At 37.8% G+C, this 22,726-nt stretch overlaps 2 protein-coding genes across 5 annotated transcripts in view; one reads left to right on the top strand and one right to left on the bottom strand.

Moving 5' to 3' along the window:
- Positions 1–12,905, bottom strand: part of LOC123532256 (dnaJ homolog subfamily B member 6-like) — an 81,921-nt gene extending 69,016 nt beyond the window's left edge. For all 4 annotated transcript variants that reach the window (XM_053518421.1, XM_053518425.1, XM_053518424.1 and 1 more), the window contains exon 1: positions 12,751–12,905. The gene's annotated coding sequence lies outside the window, so the exon portion shown is untranslated. The remainder of the gene's footprint in view (positions 1–12,750) is intronic.
- Positions 12,906–20,493: 7,588 nt separating this feature from the next.
- LOC123532947 (nucleolar MIF4G domain-containing protein 1 homolog) overlaps positions 20,494–22,726 on the top strand; it is a 41,088-nt gene continuing 38,855 nt past the window's right edge. Inside the window, exon 1 of the mRNA XM_053518420.1 lies at positions 20,494–20,803. Within this exon, the coding sequence (XP_053374395.1) occupies positions 20,612–20,803 (192 nt within the window). The 5' untranslated portion in view covers positions 20,494–20,611. The remainder of the gene's footprint in view (positions 20,804–22,726) is intronic.

Below are 22,726 nucleotides of genomic sequence, written 5' to 3'. Positions count from 1 at the left end.
TGCCTCAATTACAAAATTTTATATTTAATGACCGATAAATACTTATTCCTCCGTGGTGTATTGGTAAAGACCGAAGGAAAATGTTTATTGCCTTGTTGGCCCGGGTTCGATTCCCGACTCAGGAATGTTTTTTTCTTGATTTGGCAATTTCAATATAGTTTTAACAAAAACTCATGTTATAATGTTCATAATATGACTAAACTTCAGTTTTATAGAAAAATATTTTTTTATGCCTAAATCTGGAGGTAGTGCCTTTAAAGTGATTTCGAAGGAGAAAACCTTACTGTCGCTAAAGGGGGAAAACCACAGCAAAGCTGTTGAAAGTGGCCTATAAACTTATACACACACAACTTGCAGTAGACAGAAACGTGGTGAGCATAACACCAGCCTGCATCCGAAAATAGCGCGTTGTGAGCAGACAAATTTGCAGCTAACAGATATTGAGTAGAGATGGCCCAACTTGCCATGATCAGAAAGCTTGTGGTGGGCAGATAACTTTCAGTAGTCAAAGACCATGGTGAGCAAAGCTGGACCACCTTGCAATGGGCAGAGGACAGTGGCAAGCAGACAACTGGCAGTACACATGTGAGTTGAGCACTAGCTTACAGACAGCACTGGGCTTGTGCTGGGCAGTTGACAGATATTGTAGAGAGTAAAGCTGAAACCAGCTTGCAGTGAACAGAGAACCAGTGGTGCACAGACGACCGGCAGTAGTATAGGACTTGAATATTAAAACTGGGTGAAGGTGTGTAGGCGGCCGGGCAGCTCAGTCGGTAGAGCATCAGAACAGTATTCCGAGGCCCCGGATTTGAGTCCAAGTCTGGCTGCACATTTTTCTCACCCTGTGACATTTGGCGCCCAACATGGGGCTGTGACAGCATTACACTGGTTAATCTCCGACGCCTGTAATTGCTTATATATAAAGTACCCGCTGAAATTCGAGGACGAATTTCTAAAATGGTGGGGAAATATGTCATGGTATAGGACTTGAATATTAAAAAGGGGAGGTGTGTAGGAGGCCGGGTAGCTCAGTCGGTAGAGCATCTGAACAATATTCCGAGGCCCAGGGTTAGAGTCCCGGTCTGGATGCACATTTTTCTCACCCTGTGACACAGACAGATACTGCAGTGAGCACCAACTTGCAGTGGGCAGAAAGCTTGTGGTGAGCATTTGTGTTGGGAAGACAATTTGCAATAGACAGATATTGTGGTGAGCAGGTTGCAGTCAGCATGGGAGTATGTAGTGATCAGTGAGCTAGTACTGGAGAAGATTTGGAGCTGACAGAGTTTGTGGTGAGTACAGTATCAGATTACAGTCAGCAGAGCACTCGGTGGTGAGCAGAGAGCTTGTATTGGAGACAATTTGGAGTAGACAGAGTAGAACACTTGCCTGCTTTGGGCAGAGAAGCTTCTAGAGGACAGAAAATGTGCACAATTAGCAGTAGACAGAGTAGAGCACTAGCCTGCAGTGAGCAGACAGCTTGTGGTGACTGGTAAGTAATATATGACTACTCAAAACTGTCTGCCTACAATCACATGCTCTGTTCTCACCATAAGCACTCTGCACACTACAACCTGGTGATGTACTCAACACATTCTCTGTCTACTGCAAATTGTCTGCCCATCATATGCTCTCTTCTCACCACTCTGCTCACCTCAATGTTGCTGTACACACACTACGTCACTAGTCTTTGTCTACTGCAAATTGCTCTCTGCTCACCACAGGCTCTCTGCTCACTGCATGCTGTTGTTCTACTCACCACAATTTCTGTGTACTGATAATTTGCAGTCAGCAGGGAGCTTACGGTTAACAGAAAACTTGTGGTGAATGCAGGGCTTGTGGTGAGCAGGGCTCCAGCTTGACTCTTGATAAATTTAGATGTCTCAATTTCCTTCCTGATACCAATGATCTAATCACCAGATATATATACATAAACAATCTTGTCCATGCAAAACAGATACTGTAAAGAAACAGTGACACATGAAATAAGTGAATGGACTGCTTTTTTATCAAAACAGAACTCCAAATTAAATCACAGGTCTACTATGAAAGTCTGGCAGAAACTGATCATTCATTTGAGAAATTACACCAGGTGTTCTCCATTGAAAATTCCAATACAAAAATTCCAATCAAGTGTACTATAGTTTAATTCTGTAGCAATTTTAAAGCATTCCGTTGTGAATGGAATTGATCAAAACAGTACGACAGACAGACGGACGGTGAGCGATCACAACAGCTAACAAGTGTCAAATCAAGAACTATATATTTCTTCGCTATTAACTCACTCCTGTTTTCTTCAAAAGCAAATATTTTAAATTTTTGTTTTGCTTGTTAATTCATTTTTTCTTAAAGATCTGAAGAACATTTTTTTAAATCTGGTGTGGCAATTAAACTCGAAGAAAGCAGTGGGTTTCAAAATTATATCCGTGTATCTCAGCAAAACCAGTGAAAAGCATCTTTTAGAAAATATTTTCAACAGTATGTTTTTCTTACTACCTGTTCCACAATAAAAATGAAACCATGTATTTTATGTGTAGTAATAAATAATAATTAAAATTTACATATACCTTCCTGGGACGGTAGTCCCTTAACTCCACAAGAAAAAGTTCATAGAAAATTTATAAAAAAAATCTTCCCCGCTCCCACCACTTCTTGACAGAGGCTTAGAGTATTTTGGCTAGTGTTTTTTGAATACTTGTGTGTGCCTAATTTAGATAGCCTGACTCATACTACAGGTATTACAACACACTGAGGGAAGGAATACTGTTATTGCTATAGGCAGAAATGTAGACTTGCTCTACAAGTAGACTTGCCAAAATTACAGAGTATATGATTTATACATAATATACAATAAATCTCGAGTCCATCTAAGGTCTCGCATAAATATTTAACTGCTCCATGCAAAAGAATTTAGCCATGTCATCACAACAGAGTTTATGATCACACCATAATATTATAGAGTGCAAATGCTTGCTGGTGTAAGCAGGTAAATGAATTTGATTTGCGAAAACAACAGAGTATAATCATTATATGATTTATTTTACAACAATTACATATAAAGAATGACCTCCCATAAATATAAATATAAATAAGGATTTAAATTTTTCATTCACTGCTTCACCTAGCTGCATATATCCCTTTTAACATAAAAATGTTGATAAGTTTTCTAAGACCCATTCACTAAAAGGCCTGTAGTTGCTTAATAACAAGAGAGCCAAGATGGAAATCGCTCACCTGAGTAACATACAATAACAGTGTAAACATGTCTTACATGTACCTAATGATTTCATGGAGACAAATATTCATTAAGACTGGACCAAAAAACATGACTTCTTGAGTGTAAACAAGCTTATTCTTTGATTTGACCTGGTGACCTAGTTTTTGACCCTACATGACCCAGATAAAAATTCATCCTATATTTCACACAAACATTCTGACCAAGTTTCATGCACATCAAATGAACAAGAGTGTTAACAAGCCTTTCCTTTGATTTGAACGGGTGACCTAGTTACGACCCAGTTTCACACGTAGCCTAAGAATCATCAAGATAAACATTCTGACCAAGTTTCATGAAAATAGGATCATAAATGTGGCCTCATGAGTGTTAACAGGCTTTTCCTTTGATTTGATTGGGTGACCTAGATTTGACCCCATATGTCCCAGTTTCAAATTTGGACTAGAAATCATCAATTTAAACATTCTGACCAAGTTTCATGAAGACAGGGTTATAAATGTGGCCTCTAGGTTGTTTACAAGCTTTTCCTTTGATCTGACATGATGACCTAGTTTTTGACCCGACATGACCTAGTTTCGATCCAGGCCTAGAAATCATCAAGATAATCATTCTGTGCAAGTTTGTATCAAAAAAATGCGTAAATGAAACTTCTTAATGGTTGAAAGGGCCAAACTAGAAAATTTTGCGCCTTTAAGGGGCAGTAACTCCAGAACCCATGAAAGAATCTAGCCGGTTTTCGAAAGGAACTGAGATCTTATTGTGACTTAAGTTGTGTGTAAGTGTGGTTAAAATCAAATATAAAATGTCAATTCTATCGTGTTCACAAGGTAAAAATTAACAAATTTTATGGGTCAATCAGGGGCCATAACTCCGGAACCTATGAAGTCTCTATATGGCTTCAAAAGCAAAAATAGCAAATTTTGGCCCTTTAAACTGTGGAACCCATGACGGGATCTGGCAAGTTTTCGAAAGGAACCGAGATATTATGCCAATACAAGTTGTGTGCAAGTTTGATTAAAGTTGGTTGCAAAATGTTGTCTCTATCGTGTTCACAAGCCAAAAATAGCAAATTTTGGCCCTTTAAGGGGCCATAACTCTGGAACCTACATTGTATGATGGAATCTGGCCAGTTTTCAAATGGAACCGAGATAGTATGCCAATACAAGTTGTGTGCAAGTTTGATTAAAGTTGATTGCAAAATGTGGTCTCTTTCGTGTTCATAAGCCAAAAATAGCAAATTTTGGCCCTTTAAAGGGGCCATTACTCTGGAATCCATTATGGGATCTGGCCAGTTTTCGAAAGGAACGGAGATATTATGTCAATACAAGTTGTGTGCAACTGCAAGTTTGATTAAAATTGACTGCAAAATGTGGTCTCTATCGTGTTCACAAGAAATTGTGAACTGATGACAGACGATGGAAGGACAAAATGCGATCATAAAAGCTCACTCTGTCACTACGTGACAGGTGAGCTAAAAAATAAATCAAAATGCTCTTTTTTTATTCCCACATGTAAAAGATAAAATGATTTAAATGTTTGCGATTTCATGGAAGGTAGCTTTAAAGGCACAGGCCTCCAGATCGTTCGAAAACAAAAAAAGAGATTTTTTTAGATATCTGGAAATTAATGCTGTATTTCTTAAGATTGCTTTGAAACTTAATTACCGACAGACTATATGTTACGAAAACACATGAGAATTAGTTGTTTTAACTACTTTTTACGATGAAAACAGGGTTCGAATTTAAGCTCACATACTCGCAAAATGCGAGTACATATTGAACAAGAGGACCATGATGGTCCTGAATCGCTCACCTCTTCCCACATGACCCAGTTTTGAGTATGACGTCGTTTTTCTATTATTTGACATAGTGACCTAGTTTTTGAGCTCATGTGACTCAGTTTTGAACTTGACCTAGATATTATCAAGATAAAAATTCTGACCAATTTTCATGAAGATCCATTGAAAAATATGGTCTCTAGAGAGGTCACAAGGTTTTTCTATTATTTGACCTACTGACCTAGTTTTCGAAGGTACATGACCCTGTTTTGAACTTTACCTAGATATCATCAAGGTGAACATTCTCACTAATTTTCATGAAGATCTCATGAAAAATATGGCCTCTAGAGAGGTCACAAGGTTTTTCTATTTTTATACCTACTGGCCTAGTTTTTGACCGCATGTGACCCAGTTTCGAAACTGACCTAGATATCATCAAGGTGAACATTCAGATCAATTTTCATGAAGATCCATTGAAAAATATGGTCTCTAGAGAAGTCAAAAGATTTTAATAATTTTAGACCTACTGACCTAGTTTTTGACCGCAGTTGACCCAGTTTCGAACTTGACCTAGATATCATCAAGATGAACATTCAGACCAACTTTCATACAGATCCCATAAAAAGTATGGCCTCTAGAGAGGTCACAAGGTTTTTTTATTATTTGACCTACTGACCTAGTTTTTTAAGGCACGTGACCCAGTTTCAAATTTGACCTAGATATCATCAAGGTGAACATTCTGACCAATATTAATGGAGATCCATTCACAAGTATGGCCTCTAGAGAGGTCACAAGGTTTTTCTATTTTTAGACCTACTGACCTAGTTTTTGACCGCACATGACCCTGTTTCGAACTTGACCTAGATATCATCAAGATGAACATTCAGACCAATTTTCATACAGATCCCATGAAAAATATGGCCTTTAGAGAGATCACAAGGTTTTTCTATTATTTGACCTACTGACCTAGTTTTTCAAGGCACGTGACCCACTTTCGAACTTAACCTAGATATCATCAAGATGAACACTTAGACCAACTTTCATACAGATCCCGTAAAAAGTATGGCCTCTAGAGAGGTCACAAGGTTTTTCTATTATTTGACCTACTGACCTAGTTTTTGAAGGCACGTGACCCAGTTTCGAACTTGACCTAGATATCATCAAGGTGAACATTCTGACCAATTTTCATGAAGATCTCATGAAATATATGGCCTCTAGAGAGGTCACAAGGTTTTTCTATTTTTAGACCTACTGACCTAGTTTTTGACCGCACGTGACCCAGTTTCGAACTTGACCTAGATATCATCAAGACGAACATTCAGACCAACTTTCATACAGATCCCATGAAAAATATGGCTTTTAGAGAGGTCACAAGGTTTTTCTATTATTTGACCTACTGACCTAGTTTTTGAGGGCACGTGACCCAGTTTCGAACTTGACCTAGATATCATCAAGGTGAACGTTCTGACCAATTTTCATGAAGATCTCATGAAATATATGGCCTCTAGAGAGGTCACAAGGTTTTTCTATTTTTAGACCTACTGACCTAGTTTTTGAAGGCACGTGACCCAGTTTCGAACTTGACCTAGATATCATCAAGGTGAACAATCTGACCAATTTTCATGAAGATCTTGTGAAATATATGGCCTCTAGAGAGGTCACAAGGTTTTTCTATTTTTAGACCTACTGACCTAGTTTTTGAAGGCACGTGACCCAGTTTCGAACTTGACCTAGATATCATCAAGGTGAACATTCTGACCAACTTTCATAAAGATCCCATGAAAAATGTGACCTGTAGAGTGGTCACAAGCAAAAGTTTACGGACGGACGCACGGACGGACGCACGACGGACACCGCGCGATCACAAAAGCTCACCTTGTCACTTTGTGACAGGTGAGCTAAAAATGCGAGTGACTTTTGCCCAAACTGCAATTTTGCGAGTGCAAAATGTAAAATAGAAATTACGACGGTTTTAATTTCTTTAAGTTTCAGTTTCTGTCTGCTGTAAATACACATTTAATGATGATGTTTCACACAGTACGCACCAACTGATGACGTTTTTACATAGTGCATGGACAGTTTGCAGATTCTGATTACGCAACATGGTATTAAACTACCGGTATGCATGCGCACGATATTTGAAGGAAAAACTGTGTTTTGTACTATACACACTTACAGGTAGTGTTATGGAGGGCAGAACCTTGTTTCTGCCCAAAACAGCTGAAAACAAGAGCTGTCTCCATAGGATGACACATGCCCCCCATGGCACTTTGAATGAATAGTTATGGCCAATGTTAGAGTTTAGGACCTTTGACCTACGGAGCTGGGTCTTGCGCACGACACGTCGTCTTACTGTGTCACACATTCATGCATAGTTATTTTAAAATCCATGCATGAATGACAAAGATATGGACCGGACACGCCCATCAATGCATTATCATAAAAAATGACCTTTAACGTCTAAGTGTGACCTTGACCTTTGAGTTACGGACCTGAGTCTTGTGTGTGACAAATCGTCATCTTACTGTGGTACACATTCATGCCAAGTTATTTGAAAAGCCATCCATCGATGACAAAGATATGGACTGGACACACCCATCAATGCACTATCCTTTAACGTCTAAGTGTGACCTTGACCTCTGAGCTATGGACCTGGGTCTTGCGCCCAACACGTCGTCTTACTGTGGTACACATTCATGCCAAGTTATTTGAAAATCCATCCATCGATGACAAAGATATGGACCGGACACGAAAATTGCGGACAGACTGACAGACTGACAGACGGTTCAAAAACTATATGCCTCCCTTTGTGGGCATAAAAAATTCGACTAAAGTTGATATATTGCGAGCTGAAATTTTTCAAGTGCAAAAACTGTTAAATTCTAACCGTGGAAAATTGAAAAGAATTTGTAACGCTTTACTTGAGGTAAATTGCTATTCAACGCGCAATGAACACTTAATCCTCTATAGCGGTATTGGTAAGGACAGCGGAAAACTTCTTTATTGCCTTGGCGGTCTGGATTCGATTCCCGACGTGGTCATCTTTTTTTCTTGATTTGGCATTTTTAAAATAGTTCAGAAACAAAAACTCATATTTTAATGTTCATAATAATTAATATGACCACACTTCAGATCATTTTTAGCCTAAATCTGGAGGTAAGTGCCTTTAAATTAACTGACAGACCTGTGTCAATGAAGAACTTATCTAATACCCAGCTATTTATAACCCACTCACCTTAGTCCTAATAACAAGCCACTATTCCTGCAGTCTTACAATATATGGGCTATACAGCTTTGTTTTAGCACCATTTTTCAATAGTAGTTCAGTTACGCAACAGTAGGCCAGGGCTTTCGGTAGGTTCTGAAACTCAAGAGTCATTGACTCTTCAGCCTAAATTTTCAAGGGTCAAAATCAGATTTTCAAGAGTCAAGATCAGCTTTTCAGGGGTCAAGCTACATGTATACTGTTATTAATGCAACTCCCACAGACTTTATCTAAAACAAATACATTAGTCATAACAGATTTTCTTAAGCAATTCATATTTTAGTTGTCTTATTTTGCACATTGCCTAGAAGTGGGTGGGGTTTGGTGCTTTGCATGATTTTATTCTCGGCAAATTCTTCTAAATAAGAGCTGCTTTGGCAACAGTGATCATATTTTTCTTAAATGCAGACGTTTTATTGGCTTTTTATTCAGATTGCACTAGCAAAATCTCGGAAGAAATGATAAAAATGTCCAAAAATGGCGGTCGCGAAAACGAGTGACAAATACGGAAAACGAAAGTAAACATTTGAAATTCTTGAAAAAATAACTGTTTTAAATTTCATTTTTTATCATACCATGTATAATTTCTGCTTATTTAAAACATTTAATTTGTTTTGTCAAATACGAGTTTTTCTCGATTTTCGCGGGTCAAAACCCGGGACCTCGGGTCAACCGAACGCCCTGAGTAGGCAGTTAACTTAACCAGTGTTTCTAGATTCTGTACCAGTACTAACCTGCTCCCCGCAGTTAACTGTCAACTTCTCCACATGAATCAGTGGTGGGTGGGAAAAATCACCTGAGAAAGAATGTCTTCTATAAAAGTGTCACATAGAACAATCGCCATGCTAGGGAATCCCCTGATCAGTAGGTCTGTGCTATATCAAGCCAAAGTGTGGAATGGACTGTAGATAAATTTAGCCTCGGCCCATTGCTTAGTACATTTGTAACGGGAGAAAAATTTCATGCATGCGCATTCTACGTAGGGTAAAAAAGACACGAGTGCTGAATGTATTTCGTATGTTAAAGTTATATCACATTTCAATCAATTTGGTCAGTATGAGTCTGTATTTATAACAAATTACCTGTGCAAGGTAAGGAGAGATATATGTAACCCTTTGAACATCCACAACTGCCTTTCTCAAAATGAGAAATTTTGAATAACCCGCATTATAACTGATAATAAGGGATTCATAATGAACTAGCAATAAACTTTTCTTCAGCAGTATTGATCTTTCATTTGCAGAACATTAGGTTAAAAAGAAAAATGTAAAACTGGTATTATCCATCAATTTAGAGCTTATGTTTTTATGGATATTTCATAACATTACAACCTGTCACAGTTAGCTTACATGATAATATCATTAAATGTCAAAATCAAAATTGAAAAGTTTAATCAAGAGTAGTTGAAGTAGATGATAGATTTTTAAAAATTCAAAAAGTAAAGATTTTCATGAGACCCAACAGTACATGTACCACAGATGGTTAAATACAATCAATTTTTGAAGTTTTTTCTTTTGCAGGCAGTGCATCCTCCAGACTCTGTAACATCACTCTTTGTAGTACTGATCATGTTTCCTGTCCCTTTTTTGTGGGGCAAAAAGTACATACTGTAATCGTAGGAGTATAGGTCGCACCTTTTTTACCGAGATTCTGGTCAGGAAGGATCGATGCGACCTATACGACCTATACATGGGTATAGGACAAGACCACATTTTCCCTGGCTCAAAAAATGAAGAAATTCAATCTCTGTTTACACCATGTAACTTTACATTGAAGAGAATTCAAGGGGAGTAACTACCTATAACTCGGGCATAGATAAAAGCCGGTATCCCGTCCCAGCGTCTTAAATTAATTTTATATAAACTCTGTTGGAAACTGAACAGTTGATGCCTCACACTATGATTCCACTATAAGGTTAAGCTTTCAAAATTAAAGTGAGGAGGAGTGTTATGCATTGGGGCTTCTGGTTAACCAGAAGCCTAGTTAGCTCAGTTGGTAGAGCACCTGACTTGCAAGCAGGGGGTCATAGGCAGAGTCCAACTCTGGGTAGATCCTTTCCTCACCAAACATACAGCTGATCACTGACAGGGAATTGTGGTATTTTCTCCAGGTGTAAGTAGATGTAAAGGTAAAGTTTCCTGTTTAACCTGGGTGGTTGACGAAAGTCCCCACGTGTAATAAACGTGTCAGAGTATAGAATATCAAAACTGGGAGGAAGTGTTTAGGCGGCCGGGTAGCTCAGACGGTAGAGCATCGGAATGGTGTTCCGAGGCACCGGCTTCGAGTCCCGGCCTGGTTACACATTTTTCTCACCTTGTGATATTTGGCACCTAACGTGGGGTCGTGACAGCATTACTCCGGTTAGTCTACGACGCTTTTAATTGCTTATAAATTGGTTTAAAGTACCCGCTGAAATTCAAGGAAGAATTTCAAAATGGTAGGGAAACATGTCACGGTATAGAACTTGAATATTAAAACTGGGAGAAAGTGTGTAGGCAGCCGGGTAGCTCAGTCGGTAGAGCATCAGAACAGTATTCTGAGCCCTGGCGGATCGAGTCCCGCTCTGGCTGCACATTTTTCTCACCTTGAGACAAGTGGAGCAACTTTTTTCCAGCCAGGGCTTGAAGCCCATGGCAGACGTCATATTTACCTCCAGTCCCCAGCATCCAGTCCATGCCGATACTTCTAGAAACAGTACAAATTTAAGTAAATCACACAGCACTAGGGTTGGATATCGTTAAGGACGAAGCGGTCCGATACCGATTCCAACGAAACGATACGGTATTTTTAACGATACCGATACCATGCTTTGTAGTACATTACATACAGTGACTGGGAAACCCATGAGACATGAGCCATAGTCACATAAAAATGAAAAATGTCTCATAAGTTTAAGTGCTGATGAGCCCTGTGTCATATGTCTAAATTGTATTGAATGCAAAAGGATGAAACTATTTAATAGTGCAAATCTTACACAAATGAATGTATTCAGTGTGCAGATTCAAAGTACTTCCAGTGTTTAAAAACATGTTTTAACATCGTATTTTATTCTAGACTTCCATTTTTTGTCAGTTTTCAATAATTTTCTTTATTGACAAGCTGTTACAGTTTTAGTTACTATATTTGTTTTTTACTGAGAGCTTCTTTAATATGAAATGTGTACATACTACAATGCCAGTTCTTAGTTTACAAGTCGCAATTGTCCCATAGAAATTTCTGAATGTCACATAAAATTTATAAATGTCACTTAATTTATTGTGTATGACGAGCCATTGTCCCATGGACAAAATTTCTTTCCCAGTCACTGTACATAAGCAATGTTTTGCTTAGTATTATATACACCTATGTAAGTAGATATACATGAAACTTTGCTGTGATAAATAAACATTTTAAGTCTGTTAATTGAATGTTGTATGTATCAGATTATGAAAGAGTAAAAAATAAACATATCATACAGACTAGTTTCCCAAAATAAAACTCTAGAGCAGATACCTCGCTCACTATGCAATTTAAACTATGAATACACTCACTGTAGTAATGCTTTTAAAGCTCAGTACTGTCTAGAACTGTTAAACTGAACACTTTTTAGCTTTCAAATTACCCCTCTAACATGTCAGACTCATTCTCACTCATGATAATCTTCGACTAGGTTGACTAGTAATGTTTTTAAAGTGAAACACTTTGCAACACATTTTTAATTGAACAATAACCTTCAAAACACTTGAAACAACAACATTCCAACAATAACATTATTTCTAATGGTTCGCGAAAACCAATTATTTGTTTACGTAGGTTACAGCTTAGTCTCCTAATTTTTTATTTACATCATTTTTTTTTTCATTGGTTTTAAAAGAAAACTACAAAGAAAAATAGTGTCGTATATTTTGAAATTAAGTATTGGTTTACGTTGTTTAAAACGATGGGAAAAGAAGTATTTCAGGTAATATTCAGCATACGAAACTATTGGCACGGTTAGCTCTCCATGTCAAGGGAGGTTACTCTGAGAGGTATCACAGTAAACAATGTCGATCGTGTTATTATGCTATTTGCTTAAATTTCTGCTTTATTTTGCCGCAGATTTTGTAAGAATTGCGTTTTTACTTTTATGGAAATACCGAAATCGGAACCGGTTTTTTTACGAAGCGGTATATACCGGTACTTTTTGAAGTGATTATTCGGTATTGTACCGATACCTGGAACCGGTATCCAACCCTACACAGCACTGAACACTAGTAGGGTTATAAGCAACAACAAGAAATTGAACATTTTAAAGATGCCAAATCAATAAAAAAAAAAGCGAGGTTTTGCCTAATTTCATATTAATAAAAGTAAACAACGTAAAACAACTGTCAACAAGTTGCCAGGGTCCACGATGTAGGTCAGCGACTTTCTGCTATGTTCACTACCGCTTCATGAGCAATATGGATATTATTTTCACCGAAATAACATTCAATACAATTAGGCAATACTTACCGCATTTATTAAAGTACTTTCTTTTTCTCAAGGATGTTTTTATTCCTTTGTTTCGTTTCTAAACAGAAAATGTGTAATTTATTGTCAATTATGGATAATGCACGTAGTCTTCCGCATGCTGGGCAGCTCGTTTTTCTCGAAACTAATTTTCCATCAAAATTAATCGAGTTGAAACTCTGAAGCGCACAATCTCCACAAGAGACGCGCACACCACCAGCACACACACTCACATACAAAACAAACATACCAGGACAAAACGAACAAATAAAGGAACACAGTGGGGCACCGCCTCGGAACGGTCAGTGGCAATACACCACTCGGGTGCTTAAACCGGTTTATGGTGTGCACCCAACCTTACTCTTACCCCCACCATGTTCCAAAGACACGTGGCAGTGTGAATAAAAGTAATCCCCGCCAGACGAATCTCTAAAACCTGTACAAAAGAATTCAACAGTGTTAGAAAAGCAGTTTCAGAGTTACAACCATCCGCATCAAATTGCCCAAAAAGGTATTGTCCGCGGATACTATAGCTATGCCCTTACCACTCTTGATAAAGACTGATCATATGAATCCCCAAAGGACAACAACAAACAGAGAGACCTTATGACACTTTCCTCGTCAACCTTGTAAACTTGAACCCACAACAAATAGTCACAATTCTCACTAGGATTGAAAATACATATTCTCGGTTTCTTCTTAACCAATTATCGTGCCACACCACTGAATGTAATTTCATCCCACTAAGAAGGAAAGCGCGTCATTACCATACGGGTTAATCTCTGCAACTATTGACTATTACCAATTCTTGTTCTTCCCCTATGGAATAGTCTCCCATCTAAAAGTTCCCTCCACTTCAATTCTTTTAATTATTAGCACATTTTCCTTTCCCTTTTATTTTGTCTAGACAGACAGGCGGGCGGGCGGGCTGACAGGCAGACAGACATACAGACAGACAGGCACTCCTATACCTTAGACCATGATATAGTTTTTCATGGACTGAATATCAACATAGGAAGACCAGTACAGCCCAAATGGTTATTCAAAATTTATAGGAAAGCAAAATGGTCAGAATTCAAATCAGACCTGCATGGGTTTGAAACTCAGTTTTCCAACTCAAACCATACAGATCCTAAGCCGCTTAAAACATATTTAAAGAACAAAGGGATAGGATGAAAGCAAAACATGTTCCGACAAAACTGAGTAAGTCGGGAACGGACCTTCAATATGAATGTATTATCAATAAAATGGGCTGTTATATTTCGATCTTCTTAGATTGTTCAGCACGACTTTTATGTCGTGTTATTGGTACTGTTTAGTTTCACAGCTTGAAAATTTCGGCCTTGGTGTTTCCAATATTCCCGCTTTCATAGCTTTGGGTATTGTATAATCACCCTTGGATATGGTGCCAGCTTTTTAATTTTGTCTTTTGGCAGTTCCTGTGATATGCAGGCTCCATAATCTAATATCCCCTTTCTAAATCCCTGTTTGTTTAGTTCTGCCCATTGTTTTCGCGTTTATGGCAAACCCATTATTTTAAGTGGGTCCCCATATTTTACACAAGATGAAACACTTTTCATGCTGAACTTCGCATTTTATCGAGTTGTCAACTTGAATGCGATCGCAGGGTGTTCATTCTGTTGACTTGTTTCTGAACTGCGGCAGTATGTGGGTATCTATCTTCAGATGTCTATTCAATGTATGACATTCAACGCCCCTTTTTCTTTCAGATTTCCTAAGCAATCATGTACACATGTCTTAGGAAAATATAGGTCTGTGACTGAGTGAAAATCTAGAAAGTACATGTATACAGTTATGGTCGTGAAGTGACTGAATTTTATATGAAACAAAAGCCATTTATTTTAATATTACACAGGTAACCCGTTGATTATTTATCCTCCGTGAGCTTTAGTCAGGTTGAAACCGCGAAGCGGTGACCGTATTCTGCAGACTATGACAGTTTTCACTGAAGCAGATTAATCCGCCGTTCTAATTGCGCATTACTTTAAATGATTATTTACGAGTATACCGACCGCTTACCTCTCTACATAATTTCTATGTAAAAGTTCCTGGTCAGGTTTCCTCTGTCTTCTGAAAAGGCATTGAGTACATACGTTTTTGGTTCTAAAGGTTTGCTTTTTATATTTTTATACACGAGCATTTTTGTGTTTTACATGCCATGCCTTTTTGTTTCCATTACGTGTGCTAGAGATTCACCTGGAGAGGATTACTTTTATTTACACTGTCCCGTGTCTTTGGAACATGGTGGGGGTAAGAGTGAGGTTGGGTGCGCACCATAAACCGGTTTAAGCTCCCCAGTGGTGTTTTTGCCACTGACCGTTCCAAGGCGGTGCCCCACTGTGTTCCTTTGTTTGTTCGTTTTGTCCTCGTGTGTTGGCTTTGTGTGTGTGCGCGCGCGCGTGTGTGTGTGTTTGTGGTGTGCACGTCTGCGTGCTGTAGATTTCGTTTTGGGGAGGCTGCGATTTTGGTACGTGGCATTCTCTGTTTGATATTTGTCTTTGTTTTTTTACATGTAGCGGGTCGCAATATTGCACTTCCCTAATGAACAGAAACAGGGTGGCCATTTTATAAATTACATGCATGTTTTGTGCTTTTAATTAATGGCAAGATCAGGACTCTCATACAAGAATACAGAAAGTTATTAAAACGAAAGGTTTACACAATCCATTAAAAATAGCATGCCAAAATCATCAATCCAGGTGAATCTCTAACACACGTTAGCCTGTAAGCCTGTAAGTCTGACCGTGCCCAAAATTTTCGAATCTAAGTGTACCCTGCTACCTTTGTGGGCAATGGACAGTAAATTTCAAAAATCCACAAATCTGCGCAATCTCTTGCACTTCCGGCGACATTTCATATTCAAGGAAGATACTACCAAAACCACTGGTTTCCATTTTACCATCACCTAGAACCTGGGGCAGTAAGTGATAAATTAAACTTTTCCCATATCCTACAGATAAATTCACGATCAAATCTCCTTTCCTTTCAGCTAAAAACAACAAAGTTTCTCGCTGTTTGTCTCTTTGTCGTACGTTTGGACTCTCCTATGTATCCTCGCCATAATTTATTTTTGTTGTTATCTGCGCATTGATTGTATGCGTTAATCGTCTCGTAAAATAGATCCAAAAATATATTACAAAATTCTCATTTTATTCGTTACGTAAGTCACTCAGATTTTGACAAAAATATCGTAATATTTTTCTCAACAAGGCATTTTGACATGATTTGTGTCATTGAGCCTGTTGCAGAGTTGTTAGGGAAGATCACGAACGACAACTCTGCTCGGAGAATGAAATCTGCGCTGATACCAGTGCGAAAGAAATCATTAAAAAAATCAAACGGCTTGTCCAGGGAGGTATTTTCCAGGAAAAATACCTTCCATAGGTTGTCCGGTGGGTGGTTGTCCAGGGCGGGGGCTGGGTGGGGGGTCTTTTGAGACGGCTTGTTTTTCAGGACAAATGCCTGCCATAGATTGTCCAGGTGGGTGTCTGTCCAGGAGGTCCTTTGAGATGATTTGCATGTCAGGCGGTGGCGGTGTTTTTCAGAAAAAAAAACCTTCTATAGTTTTATCCAGACGGTGCTCGTCAAGTGGGGGAGGGGCGGGGGGGGGGGGGGGGGGGGGGGGGGGGTCTTTTATAATGGCTTGGCCAGGGGGTTGTTTTTGTCTGGAAAATGCTTTCCATAAATTGTTCAGGGGGTACACTGTCGAATTACTTTGTCCGAGGGGTGGGGGGATCCTTACTTACGCTTGTCCAAGGGGGATGTTTTAGGGGTGTTGTCCCAGGGGGTATTTGGGGGTTGAAATGCCTTCCATGGTGGTGGCGGGGGGGGGGGGGGGGGGTACAGATATTTTCTGGAATAGCCCATTTATATCATATTGTCGTAAAGTCCCATCATATGCTAAGTTTTAAATTTGAAATTGTAATATGAAGATTGTAAGATATTATAATTTTAGTAACTTTTACTTAATCACAAAGTCCTGCGTTTTCCCTAAAAAGGAATTAGAAATTTGTACACGGAATTTTGGAAGTTAAAACAATTACATTTACGAGTTATTTTAAAATAAGTAAAATACATTTTACAAGTTAGAATTTTAATGTCCAAATGTTATACATTTGTAATTTACACAACAAGAATGATTTTTATAAGAACAAATAAGAAACGGGAACATATATAAGAAATTGGGATATAGAATAATTAATGGCGGATATTCCCAGTATAATTTACATAACAAGTGTTATTTTCCATACAAACAAATTAGAAAATGGGACATAGAAATAAGAAATTGAGACAAAGAATATTGGCGGACATTCCCTTCCATGCCGCATACTTAGACCCATGTGAAACAAATTGAAAGTTTAGAGAAGAGCTACTAGAGTTGTCAACAATCGCTATCATAATGCAATTTATTACTATCTGCTGATACAAGAACAAATTAGGGACAATGTAACATGTACAGCTTCAGACACTTTGGCAATTCCAAAGATTCCTACAAAAGTTAACTCTGTCTTAGAACAGTAGGTCAGTGGAATATGTTGGCCTCTATCGCACACACAGAAGCCAGAGATGACTCCTTCAAAGCTTATGCCACCATGCCTGTTCTAATGTCTGCCCTAGCTCGGTCTCTAAACAGCAACCAATGCACAAACTTTAAATAATGTAAATTTGGAAAGTTTCATTGTTTGGCATATATACAAATTTGATATGCAAACACCAAATACACATTTCAAAGTTAGAAAAGAGTGTAGTAAAATCAATAAATGATAAAATCCATTGCTTTTTTACAGCGTTTCGATTCCGTTTTTACTTTATTAAGTATTTTAAATCGTTTCATATCCTGACGCTAAACCAACGTTCATTCTGTTAGCAGGCGAGTCATAGGGTATTACGTAGGGTAGGTAAAAAAGGTTCTAATTAAAGCATAATTTCATGTATGCATTTTTTGTTTCCTTCCAAATCAACAGAAACTTTAAGCACTGCAAACGCTTTTCAATAGCAAATGACTTGAAATGTCACTTAGATACAAAGGTTGGACTTGTTTTGCAAAGCGGCGTACGCCGTTTTACGCCGATTTCAACTTCCGGAACCGGCGCAGCCACTTTATTTCTCTCGTTTGCGCCTCCGGGGTACGCCGATTGCGCCGGTTCACAGAATGCGGCGAGATGCGGCGAGGTGTGGACAAATATGGCTGAAAACTCCTCGTAAGGAAATTTTGAAGTAAGTGAGTGATTATTATTATAAATCTAAAAAAAATGTTTGTGTAAAATAACTTTAAATACTTTAAAAAAGATAAGAATGCACGTAAACTAACAAAACACTTTTTTCATAATTGTTTTATTTAACATCTGTAACAGGACCCTTTAAAAGAATATTTAATATGCGCTAGAAGGAACCTTTTGGTAAGCTAAATCTTTTATCACTTATTAATTCTGTAACTACAGACAGCTGTCACAGCAATAGCCGCCATATTTGTTTAACCGGATTGCTCGATTCGCTCATCCTATAGGCGTACGCCGGTCATGTGACCGGCTTACCCCGATACGCCAGCGGTGAATGCAAATCAAGCAGGCATATATAGTAAAAAAATAATTCATAAACGAATGGTACACACTCATTTAAAATTTCGGCAACAGCACTTTCTACGTCTATTCAAAACTTCATTCGACCTAAAAATATTTGTGTAACACCAAAGTCTTTACTGCGTTTTATGATACAATTGAGTAAAAGTTAATTGTGACTCTCTGGTGTCCGTATTGGGCATTATTTATGTATATTTGTATTATAAACGTGTCATTATATTCAAATATAGAAAGCCGTTTGAAGAAAACTCTTTCGTCTAAGTTCTGTTAGAATCATTTTGTACTTTTACTTATTAGCTTGAAATAAATTGTTTCATACTTACATCATTAATTCATATATTCATGTGGACGCATTGGTCGGAAGGGCTAAGATGCTTTTCTACGGAGGTAAAGGCCCCGGGTTCGATTCCTGGCTATTCCCATTGTGGTGTGTCCTTGGGCAAGACACTTTATCATATTGCCTCAGTCGACCCAGCTGTAAATGGGTAGCAGTAGACTGGTAGCAGCAAATTGCTGGGGGTAAGGTTTAATGGTTTTAATTGTTCTTAAAATAATTGTTCATATTTTTTTAGATATTCTAAAATATTACAGGTACCTCAGGTCAGTACAACTAAATTTGGTAAGAACAGTTTTAGGTATGCTGCCCCTGTATTGTGGAACTCATTACCTGACAACTTTCGGCAAACAAATAATTCTAATAATTAAAAAAAAATCTTATATCCTTCTGGTCAGGAAAGGAGTGTACTTGTGTGGCTTGTTGGCAAGTATAACTTGTTCACAATGCAGTGGCATGCTTGCCTTTCCCAAATCCCTGCTTGTTTGTCTGTTTGATTATTTTGCATGCTTCTTCCAGTACAGTTATAAATTATTATCCTTATACTTGTCCTTAAGTAGATATATCATCTGCTTCTGTGATTATGTGCTATTCCTCCAATACCATGTTTTTTTTTAGCTTTTTGTAACTTATTCTTGATTCTTTTAAGTGTCAGGCATACTTGCCTCCGTATTATAATTATATATGCTTGTCTTATTCCAAATTTGAGATGAATATGCTAATCTGTTCTCCTCAAACCTGGTTTGAAGGGATACGCGTTCTTAACACTTTTTAAGTCTACACATTTGTGTCCGTTTTTCCCTTTCACGTTTTTAACTAATTTTTAGGCCTCTGGTCATGATTAGCATATTCCACTCAGTTTTTACTTTTGCTTTGCTTGTATGATACTATGCTTTGCTTTGCATTTGTGTGTTGTATATGCTTTATATTTGTGTGCTTTTTGCAGCTCATTTAATATATGTTTTAGCAGTCGGATATAAAAGCTCTTCTCGAGCTTATGTTTCTTGTTGTGATGTTTTGCCGACTTTAAATAAAATTTATTGTATTGTATAGGGTCGCTAAAACTTATGTTCATTGTTTCACTGGGACCAGCATTTTTTTTTTAATTGCTGTGGGTAAGGTATAAATCGTTTTAACTATTCTTTAAAAATAGGACCGCTCAAAAGCTCTACAGAGCTTATGTTCATTGTTTCACAAAGAGACGGTAAATAAAATTTACCTTTACCTTTACGTTGGTGAGATAATGCGATTAAGCAATATCACATCGCCTCAGACACACATGTACGGCATCAAATAACTCCTGAAAACTATAATCTTCTTATCACAATGATAATGACTTATTCTAACACAAAGTTTAAGCATTTTGCAATTTTAGAACAATTCTAATGAAATTCTATGCCTAGTATTTACATCCTTTCAAGTGAAAATCTTGATATACAAAAATATAAAAAAATACCAGTTTTAATCTATACTTGAAAAGTTGAAAGCAGTTTTACATTCCATATGAAATTAGTGTCCTGGAGATATTTAGTCAACAGTTTGTTGCAATTTCGATGATGTCATTTGCCAACCTGATCACTCCGACTTAGTGTATTACACCTAGGACACTGAAATACCCGATGTTTCATGCAGGTATGGTAAACTAGAGGAGGAAAACCCAAGCCTCCATCTGGGCTCGAACCTCGGACCCTTGATCCTAAGGCGGACACTCAACCACGTCGCTAAAGGGTAAACCCAACAGCAATTTAAGGCTGTTGGAAGTGGCCAAATACACAACACCAGATTAGAGTTCGGTTAATCTTTAAGAATAAAGTTCGCCTTGCTTGACGTTACTTATTACAATCAAAACAATGCTAATGGCTGCGCCCTTGCAAACAAATATCACGTTTTTAGTTCGATAATTCTCTTATTTTTCATCCTGAAAAGAAATATGACAAAGCGAAAAAGAAGCAAGATTAAAGATGCACCAAATCTAAAACGTTTTCGGTCTGAGATTCAGTCACTGACTCATTCTGAGCGATATTTTCCTAGGCAGGGACCGAAACAGACCCGAAAAGAAAAAAGAAAGGAAGCTCGGCTAGAAAAGAAATCAAGAAAGAATGCGTATTGTCGTAGATTACCAGTAAGTCAAGATTTCTTTTGGTGAGGTTGGATATCTTGGCACTTGTATCCATGCATACCTGTTCGGTCATAGCTAGAAATGGGCCGGCCAGTCACATTTCCTGATTGTTTAAGCTTTGGGGAAATGGTGGCGGGGCCTGTAAGCCAAGGAGGGGAAAATTGTAGGGCTGTGGATCGTCGGCCAAGTGGCGATCCGATCCGATTCTCGAGTCGGGATTGACGGTTCACAAATCGAACCACAGATCACCAGCAACAACTTGCTATGTTGCACATTTCATTACCTCCATGAACAGACTCAATCAAACTAAGTCTGCAATTATTGTTTTTTTTTTGTTGCATTCTTTGCTTCAAAGGGATCTCCTGACGTAAATTTTGCAGGTAGATTTCTATATTCGGCCATGTTTACAGTATTGCAGACGAACTAATATGACGTCAGCCATTATTATATTTCACAATATTTAGTAGCCGTTTCGAATTTGTTTTATAAGAAAACATTATTTATTGGAAATAAATTGCTTATTTGTCTATACATTGAATTGAATTTATTAAAAGTTAAATGTTTATTCACTACTTTATCAGATTTCACATTAATTTTTGTTCGAATTTAAGAGTGATGCTAGCTCTACCGAAGACATTTGTTTACATCCGGTTTAGGATCTGACAATGATAAATTAAACTCAGATTTGCAAGACAATTAATTGAAGACGTTTAATGTGGCTTTTATTTAGTTTTATTAATTAAATTTTACATATTGCTTGTAGTAATGAAAAAGATCGTGATCCGACGATCTGGACAATGACGAATATCCGTACTCAAACTTTTGGTCAAAATCGTGGATATCCGAGTACTCGGATACTCGTTACAGCCCTAGAAAATTGTGCCGTAACCACTAAAATGGGGGAAAATTGGCCTAACAGAAACACTGAACAGTTAGGTGTTAATCACATATCTTGTCCCACAATACAGAGTTTACCGAGTGAGACCTGATCAACAACCGGATTGATCTGATACTGGGTACATTCCGACATTTTCCGTTTACACTAAAACAACCTGACGACATGTTTTCTGACGTCCGTATTTAAAATGCTGACATTTGATGAAATACACGCATTTTACTTGTCATTCACAAACATGCAATTATAATTAATAATAAATAATCCGTTTCGAAACTGTTCATCTTGAAAACATTTTTATTAAAAGCGTTACTTAAGAAATGAAACTATTTTTTTCGGTGTTCATGCAAAATGAACGACAGCTAGAATAGGATCGGCAAATCCATGAACTCGCTCGCAATTCCTTTCCATTTATAAACAAGATAATATTATAAATTGCACATATTTTGTGGCATTTAACATTAAAATCAGCGGAAACTCTATAGATATTCTAACATTAAGGGTACTGTCTTAAGGACAGCTCTTGTTTTAATTTTGATGCATCTGCAGATTTGCAATAAAACTAGGGTGCCGCACAGTGTGTTCAAAGCATTGTGTTAATTACATGTGAAATAGTGATAATTAGGTGTCTGTGGTGATATCTCATAGGTTTCTGAAAGGAGCTCAGCAAGGAAGTACATACATATTGTATTATTTCGTCCGCACTCCATCTCTATACTACCTCCATGGCTTTACATAAAAGCATACCTTGCTTAACTTTGGATTATGTGATATTAAAGGGCACTCGTTTGGCCGTTTTTGGGGCCGAATATAGGCCCAATTCCCCTCATAAAATAGTATGTTTTTTCCCTCAGAAGAAAATTTCCCTCCAAACCAAAAAAAAAAAAATGAACACTCTTTCAAGTGGTTATATTATGGTGCCTCTAAGGAAGGTTACTGCTGCAATATAGTTACATTTTTTAGAAATGATCGAAAACAGTATTAGTAAGTGTGAAAAGAAGTAACATGTATATGGCTAATTTCAAAGTGAA

This window comes from Mercenaria mercenaria, chromosome 11, assembly GCF_021730395.1.
Source record: "Mercenaria mercenaria strain notata chromosome 11, MADL_Memer_1, whole genome shotgun sequence".
NCBI lineage: Eukaryota > Metazoa > Mollusca > Bivalvia > Venerida > Veneridae > Mercenaria > Mercenaria mercenaria.
Note: the sequence above shows the minus strand (reverse complement) of the source record. Positions and strands in the feature narration are given on the sequence as shown.